General features: G+C 44.3%; 1 protein-coding gene across 3 annotated transcripts in view; it reads left to right on the top strand.

Annotated features, from left to right (window-relative positions):
* ABCA5 (ATP binding cassette subfamily A member 5) overlaps positions 1–13,229 on the top strand; it is a 339,361-nt gene that overhangs the window by 118,839 nt on the left and 207,293 nt on the right. For all 3 annotated transcript variants that reach the window (XM_063961135.1, XM_063961134.1, XM_063961136.1), the window contains one exon: positions 4,714–4,909. In XM_063961135.1, the coding sequence (XP_063817205.1) occupies positions 4,714–4,909 (196 nt within the window). The remainder of the gene's footprint in view (positions 1–4,713; positions 4,910–13,229) is intronic.

Below are 13,229 nucleotides of genomic sequence, written 5' to 3'. Positions count from 1 at the left end.
GTGTAGTATAATGTAGTGTGTGCGGGTGTGGTATAGAAGGTCTACAGTGTCTAGATCATACCCCTTCTACACCTACAACGCGGTTCACAGCCGGGAGCCTGACACGGGTGTTACCCGGCTGCGACCTGCGTCAGCCCCCTTTCCGTCTGCAGTCACCAACCCCGGCATATTGCCGGGTTGGTGATGGTGCTGGTGACGCGGCGGGGGTGGTGCTGGGAGATCACATGATCTTCCAGCACAGCCCTTCCATACAGTGTAAATGGGAAGCAGGTCGCATCAACCTGGCTTCCGTTTACACAGCACTGCTTGCCGGGTTGAACCTGTGATGAACCCTGCAAGCTACCCGAGTTAGAATACCGGGTCACTCGACCCAGATTATTCCAACTTGGCCCTTTTACACCAGGTAGCAACACGGGTTATGCACAATCATGTGCAATAACCCGTGTTATATGCTGGTTGGTGTAATAGGGGTATCAGTGTTTACCAACCTCTGTCCTCAAAGCACACTACAGTGCAGGTTTTAGTGATATACATGTTTGAGCACAGATAGTTAAATCAAAATTACTGAGGTACTAATTAAGTCACCTGTGCTCAAGTATGGCTATCCTTAAAACCTGGACTGTTAGTGTGCCTTGAGGATCGTGGTTGGGAACCTCTGGTCTAGATAGACAGTCATTAGGTCTGCTTTGTCATCATGGGAATGAGAGAGCACATAGGTGATCACTAAACAATAAGTACTAAGAGAACCCATCATTTGAAATTGGGGACCCCCCTTTCTAAAATGGGTACCCCTAATTTTATAGATGCTCGGTTGAGGGTAGACACCCCCATCCCTCGACTCCATAATTTTTCTGTAGTGCAGGAGATTTTGCATTATGATCTCGCCTATTACCAGGCAATAATCTCTATCGGGGGTCACATAGGGCCTGATTCAGAGATGGACGCAAAGCCGATGTTCCACGGAACTGAGCGATTATTAGCAGACTGCACATGTGCTGTATTCAAACACTAACATACAAAACATGGCGCCTACGTGCCTACTGCCGCGTCCAGTCTGCGTAGCCATAGACCTACAGATTTGTTGGAGGGTTAGCATTTGTAGGAGAAGATGAGCTGTGCAGCAGCATTGAGGATAGGTTGGAGTAAGGCATTTGTCCGGGATATCGTATATGCGTCCATCTCTGAGTCAGGGCCATAGTTTGGGGACTCCCCTCTTCCAAACAAGGGTCCGCTAATATTTCTTAGTGGTTGGGTTGGAGAGATAGAGGGACTTTTTCATTCATTCAACTGCCAGGACACCAAACTGGTCATTAGGACCAGTGGAGGAAAGACAGCAACTTTTTTATTTTAAATTTACTGCGGAGAACGAGTGGACCTCTAGCTGTATATCCAGAGGATGAGCCCCACTCGCCCTCTGTATATAAGTTGTTTGTCCTAGTTCACCTTGCTATAATTTGTTATCCTAGTTCACCTTACTATAAGTTGTTATCCTAGCTCACTTTGCTATAAGTTGTTATCCTGGTTTACTTTGCTAGAAGCTGTTGTCCTAGTTCACCTTGCTATAAGTTGTTAATTTTGTTCACCTTGCTATAAGTTGTTCTAGTTCACCTTGCTATAAGTTGTTATACTAGTTCACTTTGCTATAAGTAGTTGTCCTAGTACACTTTGCTAAAAGTTGTTGTCCTAGTTCACCTTGCTATAAGTTTTTGTCCTAGTTCACTTTGCTATAAGTTGTTGTCCTAGTTCACCTTGCTATAAGTTGTTATCCTAGTTCACTTTGCTATAAGTTGTTGTCCTAGTTCACCTTGCTATAAGTTGTTGTCATAGTTCACTTTGCTATAAGTTGTTGTCCTACTTCATTTTGCTATAAGTTGTTGTCCTAGTTCGCCTTGCTATAAGGTGTTGTCCTAGTTCACTTTGCAATAAATTGTTGTCCTAGTTCACTTTGCTATAAGTTGTTGTCCTAGTTCACCTTGCTATAAGTAGTTGTTCTAGTTCACCTTGCTACAAGTAGTTGTCCTAGTTCACCTTGCTATAAGTTGTTTGTCCTAGTTCACCTTACTATAAGTTGTTGTCCTAGTTCACTTTGCTATAAGTTGTTTGCCCTAATTCGCCTTGCTATAAGTTGTTGTCCTAGTTCATTTTGCTATAAGTTGTTTGTCCTAGTTCAACTTGCTATAAGTTGTTGTCCTAGTTCCCCTTGCTATAAGTTGTTGTCCTAGTTCACCTTGCTTTAAGTTGTCTTCCTAGTTCACCTTGCTATAAGTGGTTGTCCTAGTTAACTTTGCTATAAGTTGTTTGTCCTAGTTCACTTTGCTATAAGTTGTTGTCCCAGTTCACTTTGCTATAAGTTGTTATCCTAGTTCACTTTGCTATAAGTTGTTGTCCTAGTTCCCCTTGCTATAAGATGTTATCCTAGTTCACTTTGCTATAAGTTGTTGTTCTAGTTCACCTTGCTATAAGTTGTTGTCCTAATTCACTTTGATACAAGTTGTTGTCCTAGTTCACCTTGCTATAAGTTGTTGTCCTAGCTCACTTTGCTATAAGTTGTTGTCCTAGCTCACTTTGCTATAAGTTGTTGTCCTAGTTCACTTTGCTATAAGTTGTTATCCTAGTTCGCTTTGCTATAGGTTGTAGTCCTAGTTCCCCTTGCGATAAGTTGTTATCCTAGTTCACTTTGCGTTCACCTTGCTATAAGTTGTTGTCCTAGTTCACTTTGATATAAGTTGTTATTCTAGTTCACCTTGCTATAAGTTTTCTTAGTTCACTTTACTATAAGTTGTTTGTCTTAGTTCACCCCCATCCCTCGACTCCATAATTTTTCTGTAGTGCAGGAGATTTTGCATTATGATCTCGCCTATTACCAGGCAATAATCTCTATCGGGGGTCACATAGGGCCTGATTCAGAGATGGACGCAAAGCCGATGTTCCACGGAACTGAGCGATTATTAGCAGACTGCACATGTGCTGTATTCAAACACTAACATACAAAACATGGCGCCTACGTGCCTACTGCCGCGTCCAGTCTGCGTAGCCATAGACCTACAGATTTGTTGGAGGGTATGCATTTGTAGGAGAAGATGAGCTGTGCAGCAGCATTGAGGATAGGTTGGAGTAAGGCATTTGTCCGGGATATCGTATATGCGTCCATCTCTGAGTCAGGGCCATAGTTTGGGGACTCCCCTCTTCCAAACAAGGGTCCGCTAATATTTCTTAGTGGTTGGGTTGGAGAGATAGAGGGACTTTTTCATTCATTCAACTGCCAGGACACCAAACTGGTCATTAGGACCAGTGGAGGAAAGATAGCAACTTTTTTATTTTAAATTTACTGCGGAGAACGAGTGGACCTCTAGCTGTATATCCAGAGGACGAGCCCCACTCGCCCTCTGTAGTGCAGTGGTTAACAACAAAAAAAATAACTCCCCATTGCAGATGAACAATGCACAGCTCCTTAGTGGCTGGCTGTAATGATTTACCAATTAGCAGGCCAATTGGGGTACCTCCTGCTCATTTGTGATCCGTATTCGCCTGCTCTTAGGCTTACAGTTCAAACTCAATAATAAATATAAATACTTTTTTCGTAATTAAAATAAAAATGGTCAGTGTGAATAATAAACCATTTTCTTCCCCACACATCTTCTATTACATGACAATGGCATAGGAGGACAGCCATAGTGGTAATACCCGGCGATGTCTGCTGCCGCTGTGAGGCTTCATAAATAGGCAGAAGCACTTACTCTAACTGCCTTTGATACACAGACCTATATGTCCTACATCTTGCTTATTTGACAGTAATGGTGTTCCTAGCAAAGTGCAGGGTAGGTGTACTAGTGTACCTTTTTTGTCAGGTATAATTAATTAAACAAAATAAGTGGATAGAGCAGGTTAAGGTGCGTACTTTGCTGTAGACAACCATTCCACATGTAATAAATACAGCTCATTCAATGCACAATCTCCATATCCTGTGGTGCTCTGTTAGTGTGGTTTATTGGTGACCGTTGACATTGCATTTGCTTTACGACATCTGATAGATCAGGCAGGTAGACATTAAAATGATTAAATTGACTGTCAGAATAGCAATGTACATATGAAGCTTCAGAGATGAAACGAGAAATACATTTCTGGATGTACAGTATCTTAATGTTTCTACACATTTGTAGCGGTAAGTGCAAGATTGAATTGAATGAAAATGGCGTTGACATGTCGCCGTTCAGTAGGGAAAATAAATGTATCTACATGTATAAGAGTCAAATTTGGTATGCAGCACTGCCATCAGAAATTATGGGGCCCAGTACAGAAGTACAGATGAAACAGACAGGGCCCTCCTCATCCTCCCGCCCCCCTCCCCAGCCTCTCACCCGACCCATATATAGGTAGTGATATACAGCAATAGAACATCAGGCTATGACATGGGCCTGCAGCGTGCTGATGATTCTGATAGCAAGCTATCTGTAGATAATAGGCAGTTCACAGGTAAAATCATTGGTACACTGAGGGGCCCCTTCTGAACCCGGGCCTGTTCATTCGCATTGGCTGTACCCCCTGATGGTGGCAATTCTGGAATGGTCAGCAACTTTCTATACACATTAATTGTTGTAAGGTTAATAAATTGCTTCCAGCTGTAATTAATACATCATTCATAAATAAAAGTTGTTCCTGTGTATGTGCCTTTTACTCGAGACTCCAAGTGTTTCTATTTCTTTACTATTACAGGAAATCTTCTACCCAGTAATCTGGTCGTTAATATGGCTGCTTCTTGTTTTACTCATGCCAAACAAGCATTACGAAGGAGCACCAAATGATCTCCTCAGTGAGATGGAAATCCCTCTACACACTGTTGGATATACCCCAGTAACCAATATCACAGAGAACATCATGGCGCTAGCATCCATGCATTGTCTTGGATCAGGTAAAGATATTTATAATTAGTAAATACAAAATAATGCTTTGGAGTCATGAATAATAATCCACCCTACATTATATACTTAAATGTGTAATCACAGTGATGATAGAAAGCCTAGATAATAATTGATGAACCTTTTTGCATTGAAAAGCAAGTCAGTTTTGTGTAATAATCTTGCGTCTTTATTTGTACTGTGTATACTTTAGAGCCCAGCGTACACAGCTACAGATAATGCATCTGTTAGAACGTGGCAGTTTACTGTCTCTGGGTCAGTGCTGGTTGCTCTACACCCCGGATGCTTTGGATCATCTGCTGCTACACGGCTGTACATTATGCTGACTGCACACTCATGCCATCAGTTTTCTTGGTCCATTCTGGTATTAACAGGTAGTGATGATGACTCATTGCCAATTACAGCTCCAGCTTCATTCCTTCTTCCCTGCTCCAGGACACCGTCCTATTGTTTTGCTCCTGTGTTTCTGACCCCTTCTTGTTTTTGTCTAAAGGGGGTACTCACCGAGCGATATTCTAAGCAATCTGACTAGATTGCTTAGAATTTCAGCATTATCGCTCCGTGTGTACCCCCCTCAGCGATAGGTTCGCTCAGCACACATCTCTCCTGCATCGGCCCGTCTATATGGGCCTTAAGAGTGTTCTCTGTCTGATTTATGTGACCTTTTGCCACTTCTTTTGTCACTTGCTATAAGCTGTTGTCCTAGTTCACCTTGCTATAAGTTGTTTGTCCTAGTTCACCTTGCTATAATTTGTTATCCTAGTTCACCTTACTATAAGTTGTTATCCTAGTTCACTTTGCTATAAGTTGTTATCCTGGTTCACTTTGCTATAAGTTGTTATCCTGGTTTACTTTGCTAGAAGCTGTTGTCCTAGTTCACCTTGCTTTAAGTTGTTATTCTAGTTCACCTTGCTATAAGTTGTTAATTTTGTTCACCTTGCTATAAGTTGTTCTAGTTCACCTTGCTATAAGTTGTTATACTAGTTCACTTTGCTATAAGTAGTTGTCCTAGTACACTTTGCTAAAAGTTGTTGTCCTAGTTCACCTTGCTATAAGTTTTTGTCCTAGTTCACTTTGCTATAAGTTGTTGTCCTAGTTAACTTTGCTTTAGGTTGTTGTCCTTGTTCACCTTGCTGTAAGTAGTTGTCTTAGTTCACCTTGCTATAAGTAGTTGTTCTAGTTCACCTTGCTATAAGTTGTTTGTCCTAGTTCACCTTGCTATAAGTTGTTGTCCTAATTCATTTTGCTATAAGTTGTTTGTCCTAGTTCAACTTGCTATAAGTTGTTGTCCTAGTTCCCCTTGCTATAAGTTGTTGTCCTAGTTCACCTTGCTTTAAGTTGTTGTCCTAGTTCACCTTGCTATAAGTGGTTGTCCTAGTTAACTTTGCTATAAGTTGTTTGTCCTAGTTCACTTTGCTATAAGTTGTTGTCCCAGTTCACTTTGCTATAAGTTGTTAACCTAGTTCACTTTGCTATAAGTTGTTGTCCTAGTTCCCCTTGCTATAAGATGTTATCCTAGTTCACTTTGCTATAAGTTGTTGTTCTAGTTCACCTTGCTATAAGTTGTTGTCCTAATTCACTTTGATACAAGTAGTTATCCTAGTTCACCTTGCTATAAGTTGTTGTCCTAGCTCACTTTGCTATAAGTTGTTGTCCTAGCTCACTTTTTTATTTTAAATTTACTGCGGAGAACGAGTGGACCTCTAGCTGTATATCCAGAGGATGAGCCCCACTCGCCCTCTGTATATAAGTTGTTTGTCCTAGTTCACCTTGCTATAATTTGTTATCCTAGTTCACCTTACTATAAGTTGTTGTCCTAGCTCACTTTGCTATAAGTTGTTATCTTAGTTCGCTTTGCTATGGGTTGTAGTCCTAATTCCCCTTGCGATAAGTTGTTATCCTAGTTCACTTTGCGTTCACCTTGCTATCAGTTGTTGTCCTAGTTCACTTTGATATAAGTTTTCTTAGTTCACTTTACTATAAGTTGTTTGTCCTAGTTCGCTTTGCTAATCCTAGTTCACTTTGCTGTAAGTTGTTGTCCTAGTTCACCTTGCTATAAATTGTTATTCTATTTCATCTTGTAATAAGTTGTTGTCATAGTTCACTTTGCTATATGTTGTTGTCCTAGTTCATTTTGCTATAAGTTGTCCTAGTTCTCCTTGCTATAAGTTGTTATCCTAGTTCGCCTTGCTATAAGTTGTTGTCCTAGTTCACTTTGCTATAAGTTGTTGTCCTAGTTCACTTTGCTATAAGTTGTTGTCCTAGTTCACCTTGCTATAAGTTGTTGTCCTAGTTCACATTGCTATAAGTTGTTATTCTAGTTCACCTTGCTATAATTTGTTGTCCTAGTTTACCTTGCTATAAGTTTTTGTCCTAGTTCACTTTGCTATAAGTTGTTATCCTAGTTCACTTTGCTATAAGTTGTTGTCCTAGTTCACCTTGCTATAAGTTGTTGTCATAGTTCACTTTGCTATAAGTTGTTGTCCTACTTCATTTTGCTATAAGTTGTTGTCCTAGTTCGCCTTGCTATAAGTTGTTGTCCTAGTTCACTTTGCAATAAATTGTTGTCCTAGTTCACTTTGCTATAAGTTGTTGTCCTAGTTCACTTTGCAATAAATTGTTGTCCTAGTTCACTTTGCTATAAGTTGTTGTCCTAGTTCACCTTGCTATAAGTTGTTCTCCTAGTTCACCTTGCTATAAGTAGTTGTCCCAGTTCACTTTGCTATAAGTTGTTGTCCTCGTTCACTTTGCTATAAGTTGTTGTCCTAGTTCACCTTTACTGTATACTTATGCTGTCAGTGCACCAAGATCTATTCTCCTGCAGGCCGCCACCAAAACTTCAGGCACTCCATTGTAATTTGCTACCTGTTTCTGCTTTGTAGCTCTGAGTGCAAAGGTGGTCATTCCAAGTTGTTCGCTCATTGCCGTTTTTCGCAACGGAGCGATTAGGTAGATAATGCGCATGCGCATGGTACGCAGCGCGCATGTGCTTAGTTATTTAACACAAAACTTAGTAGATTTATACAAGCTTGAGCAACGTTTTTTCAGCGCTCGAGTGATCGTAGTGTGATTGACAGGAAGTGGGTGTTTCTGGGCGGAAACTGGCCGTTTTCAGGGAGAGTGCTAAAAAACGCAGGCGTGCCAGGTAAAAACGCAGGAGTGGCTGGAGAAATGGGGGAGTGGCTGGCCAAATGCAGGGCGTGTTTGTGACGTCAAACCAGGAACTAAACGGACAGAGGTGATCGCAATCTAGGAGTAGGTCTGGAGCTACTCAGAAACTGCAAGGAATTATTTAGTAGCAGTTCTGCTAACCTTTCGTTCGCTATACTGCTAAGCTAAGATACACTCCCAGAGGGCGTCGGCCTAGCGTTTGCAATGCTGCTAAAAGCAGCTAGCGAACGAACAACTCGGAATGAGGGCCAAAATCAATTACATCTGTTTATACACAGGCATCCATACAAATCTCCCTAGTTTCTCATACGTCCTAGAGGGTGCTGGGGATGCTTCAAGAATCATGGGGTATAGACGGAATCCGCAGGAGACATGGGCACACTATAAGACTTTGAATGGATGTGAACTGGCTCCTCCCTCTATGCCCCTCCTCCAGACTCCAGTTAGATTCTGTGCCCAGTGAAACTGGATGCACACTGAGGAGCTCTCCAAAGTTTCTCAGAAAAAATACTTAGTTAGGTTTATTATTTTCAGGGAGACCTGCTGGCAACAGGCTCCCTGCATCGTGGGACTGAGGGGAGAGAAGCAGACCTACTTCTCTGAGTTCAAAGGCTCTGCTTCTTAGGCTACTGGACACCATTAGCTCCAGAAGGTTCGATCACTTGGTGCGCCTAGCTACTTGTTCCCGGAGCCACGCAGTCACACCCCTCACAGAGCCAGAAGACAGAAGCTGAGTGAGTATAGGAAGATCAGAAGACTTCAGTGACGGCAGAAGAAGGCGTTTGAGGTACCGCACAGCAGTCGCGCTGCGTGCCATGCTCCCACATATGAACGGCACTGCAGGGCGCAGGGGGGGGGGAGGGGGCGCCCTGGGCAGCATTGGACCCTCAAACAGCACTGGCAGAAGTAAAAACAGTGCCTAGGCACTAGTTAGGGGACCCCCGCCAGTATAAATATGTAATTTAAGTGGGACTGAAGCGCGCCATGAAGGGGGCGTGGCTTAGCCCTCACAGCTCTGACCAGCGCCATTTTCTCTTCACAGAAGCTGCAGAGACGCTGAACCTGGCCTCTCACACTACTGTACAAGTAACAGGATGCAAAACGGGGGGGGCACAAGTGATTTGGTGCTAATTATTTGCATATAAAGCGCTAACAGGTCTGGGCAGTCTTTTTACTCGCTTCAGTACCGGGATAGGCACTGGGTTGTGAGCTGGCAGAACTCCTTCTGTGTCTCTCTTACAGGCTTGGTTGTGGGCCTGTCTCCTATAGCCCCAGTGTGGTTGTGGGTGTCGGTACGTGTGTGTCGACATGTCTGAGGCTGAGTGCTCTTCCCAGGAGGAGGCTGGAGTGGGGACAGAAAATACTGTGAGAGTGATCGTGTCGGCACCGCTGATTAGTGACGTGCAGTGAGGTCATTGGCTGGGGAGGCACTGAGATTTTTGATATATATATATATATATATATATATATACATACATATATATATACACACACACACACACACACACACACACACACACACACAATTGACAGGTGACTGGCACTCCCAATACAGTTTTACAAACAAGCCTGGGTGCCCTCAGAAGTATGCAGATAGCGATAAGGAGAGTGGTACGGCACTCGCAGGACTTTATCTGGTCCACATAGTCATAGCGGGACAATCCGAAGCTGGTCAACGTTTTTATTTTAATAAATAAAATTTCCTCAGGACATACAAGTATACATGCCGTCGGGGTCCAGTTACGTCACATAGCGGCAATCGTGATGTCACTAGACCCTGACGAAGTGTGCACAAAGTGTGGTGATGACTTCGGAGGGGGTCTCTATCTCTCCATTCTATTTAAGGTAAGATTCTTATATGGACACCTGGTTGTCCTGAGGAAATTTTAATTATTAAAATAAAACATTGACCAGCTTTGGATTGTCCAGCTATGACCATAGAGCCATACACACTACACGAGATTCTGCAAGATCTCGCTCAGAATGGCCGATCTGAGCGTAATCTTTCACAATCTCGTCCAGTGTGTACACCTAATGTCGTTAACAATGCGCGCTCCCGCGCATCGTTAATGACCCCCTCCCTTGTCCGAACATGTTCGGACGAGGGAGGTCCTCGTTAACGACAGCCATGCTGCAGATGCAGCATGGCTGGTGTTCCCCCCACTGCACAGCCCCCCCCCCCCCCGGCGTTGCGCCCTGTCCCGGCTGCATCGGCCAATATCTGTGTCGGCGGGGATCGGGTAAGTCCTGTGAGTGCCACAGCACCCTCCTCATTGCTATAATAAATATACATATATATGGAGTGCTGGACACCAGATGCTTTATACATATATATATATATATATATATATGTGTGTCCGGCACAAACCCCAATGTTGCATCTCGCTTGGGTGCTACTCCAGAAATGCAGTGTATAGGGGAAATGGGGTGTATATAGGGGATGAGATGGATGGCACTCCAGGACTTATGTAATATTGTGCTGGGTCCCTTCCCACCCAGCCCAACTGCCCCCCTCTCTTACCTGGGTGGTCCTGGGCCCCCGGTGTGGGATAGTGTAGACGCCAGTGATGCTGCTAGGACGGCGGAGGAGGAGGAAGGTGAGTTAAGAGCGCTGGCTGCCACCGCCACCACATGCTCTCCAGCTCTATCCCTGCTGCCTCCGGGGCCGCCGCTGTAGTGCCTGGTCCCGCCGACGCTCACCCTCTTCCAGCTCTGTCCCTGCTGCCTCCGGAGCCGCCGCTGTAGTGCCGGGTCCCGCCGACGCTCACCCTCTCCAGCTCTGTCCCTGCTGCCTCCGGGCCGGACTGCCGCTGTAAGGCCGGTTCCCGCCGCCGATTCACCCCGCCGCGTATGGGTGATTGGAGCAGCGGATCCAGCACCGGATCCACTGCCCAATCACATATGCCTCGCTGACAGGGGCGTGTTTAGATGTGGCCTGTAAACCTGCCCCTGTCAACGAGGCACTTCTATAAGTGCCGCTTTAGCCTATGTTTTCAATGGGCTTTTACAGCCCAGTGCTTGTCCCCGCCCCCCCGCTTTTAACCTATTCCTATTGTTAACGGGAGGCACTGTTATCAGTGCCTCCCAAATTAATTTTAAGTATTAAAATGATTAGCCTTATATAAAGAAATTACTTATGACACAGAATATGTGTCATAACTATTTTCTTTATATTATTTTAGTCAATAATGACAGGGAAGGCACTGCCTCCTCTGCCTCCCCTGACTGCACGTCCCTGCCGCCGATGGATGATTGGGTAAATATGTGGTATGTTTTAAATGCAAATGTGACTCGGTTGACTAAGAGATTTGATAGATCTGAATCTAAGAACCAGACATGGAGGAAATCCATGGAGGATGCTTTGTCACAAGCTCAGACCCCTTTGGGGTCACAGAAACGTGCATTTACCCAGATAGCTGATACAGATACCGACACGGACTCTGATTCCAGTGTCGACTATAGTGATGCCAGATTAAATCCAAAGCTGGCTAAGAGCATTCAGTACATGATTGTGGCAATAAAAGAGGTGTTGCATATAACAGAGGACCCTGCTGTCCCTGATACAAGGGTCTGTATGTATAAAGGAAAGAAACCTGAGGTAACGTTTCCTCCCTCTCATGAACTGAATGCGCTTTTTGAAAAGGCTTGGGAAAATCCTGACAAGAAGATTCAGGTTCCCAAAAGAATTCCAGTGACATATCCGTTTCCATTTGGGGACAGGGAAAAGTGGGAGTCAACCCCCACGGTAGACAAAGCTTTGTTGCGTCTATCCAAAAAGGTGGCGCTTCTGTCTCCTGACACGGCAGCCCTAAAAGATCCTTAAGCAGGAAAATACACTAAAATCCATTTATGTCACTACAGGGTCGCTACTCAGGCCTGTCGTTGCTTCGGCATGGGTGAGTAGCGCTATTGAAAAGTGGGCAGATAACTTGTCATCTGAGATAGATACCCTAGACAGGGATAGTGTGCTTTTGACTCTGGGTCATATCAGGGACACTGCAGCATATTTAAAAGAAGCCGTAAGGGATATTGGCCTTTTGGGATCTAGGGCCAATGCCATGGCAGTCTCAGCAAGGAGAGCATTGTGGATTCATCAATGGAATGCTGACGCTGACTCTAAGAAGGCGATGGAGTCATTACCGTTTAACAGTAGTGTCCTGTTTGGTGACGGCCTCACTGACCTGGTGTCTACGGCTACCGCGGGTAAGTCGTCATTTTTACCTTATGTTCCTACACAATAAAAGAAAACGCCTCACTATCAGATGCAGTCCTTTCGGCCCAATAAATTCAAAAAAGGACGAGGGTCCTCCTTCCTTGCTGCAAGAGGAAGGGGAAAAAGGTCACAGGCTGTGGCAAGTTCCCAAGAGCAGAAGTCCTCTCCGGCTTCTACCAAATCCACCGCATGACGCTGGGGCTTCTCTGCGGGAGTCCGCACCGGTGGGGGCACGTCTCAGGCTTTTCAGTCAGGTCTGGGTGCACTCGGACCTGGATCCTTGGATAGTAGAAATAGTAACCCAAGGATACAGATTGGAGTTTCAAGAAGTGCCCCCTCACCGATTTTTCAAATCGGCCTTGCCAGCTTCTCTTATAGAAAGGGAGGTAGTATGCGCTGCGATACTAAAGTTGTGTCAAAATCAAGTAATTGTCACGGTACCCCCGTCACAACAGGGGGAAGGCTTTTATTTGAGCCTGTTTGTGGTTCCGAAGCCGGATGGCTCAGTCAGACCGATTTTGAACCTAAGATCCCTCAATTTCTTTCTAAAAAAAAATTCAAATTCAAGATGGAATCTCTCCGAGCAGTGATCTCCAGTCTTGAGGAGGGGGATTTTATGGTGTCGGTCGACATAAAGGATGCCTACTTGCATGTCCTCATATATCCTCCACATCAGGCTTACCTGAGGTGTGCTGTTCAGGATTGTCATTACCAATTTCAGACGTTGCCGTTTGGTCTGTCCACAGCTCCGAGGATTTTCACCAAAGTAATGGCGGAAATGATGGTTCTCCTGCGCAAGCAGGGAATCACAATTATCCCGTACTTGGACGATCTCCTCATAAAGGCGAGATCCAAGGAGCAATTGCTCAAAAATGTTGTCCTTTAACTGACGATTCTGCAACAACATGAATGGCTCCTAAATTTGCCAA

This window comes from Pseudophryne corroboree, chromosome 3, assembly GCF_028390025.1.
Source record: "Pseudophryne corroboree isolate aPseCor3 chromosome 3, aPseCor3.hap2, whole genome shotgun sequence".
Lineage (NCBI taxonomy): Eukaryota > Metazoa > Chordata > Amphibia > Anura > Myobatrachidae > Pseudophryne > Pseudophryne corroboree.
The sequence above is the reverse complement of the archived record's forward strand: the minus strand, read 5'-3'. Positions and strand labels throughout refer to the sequence as shown.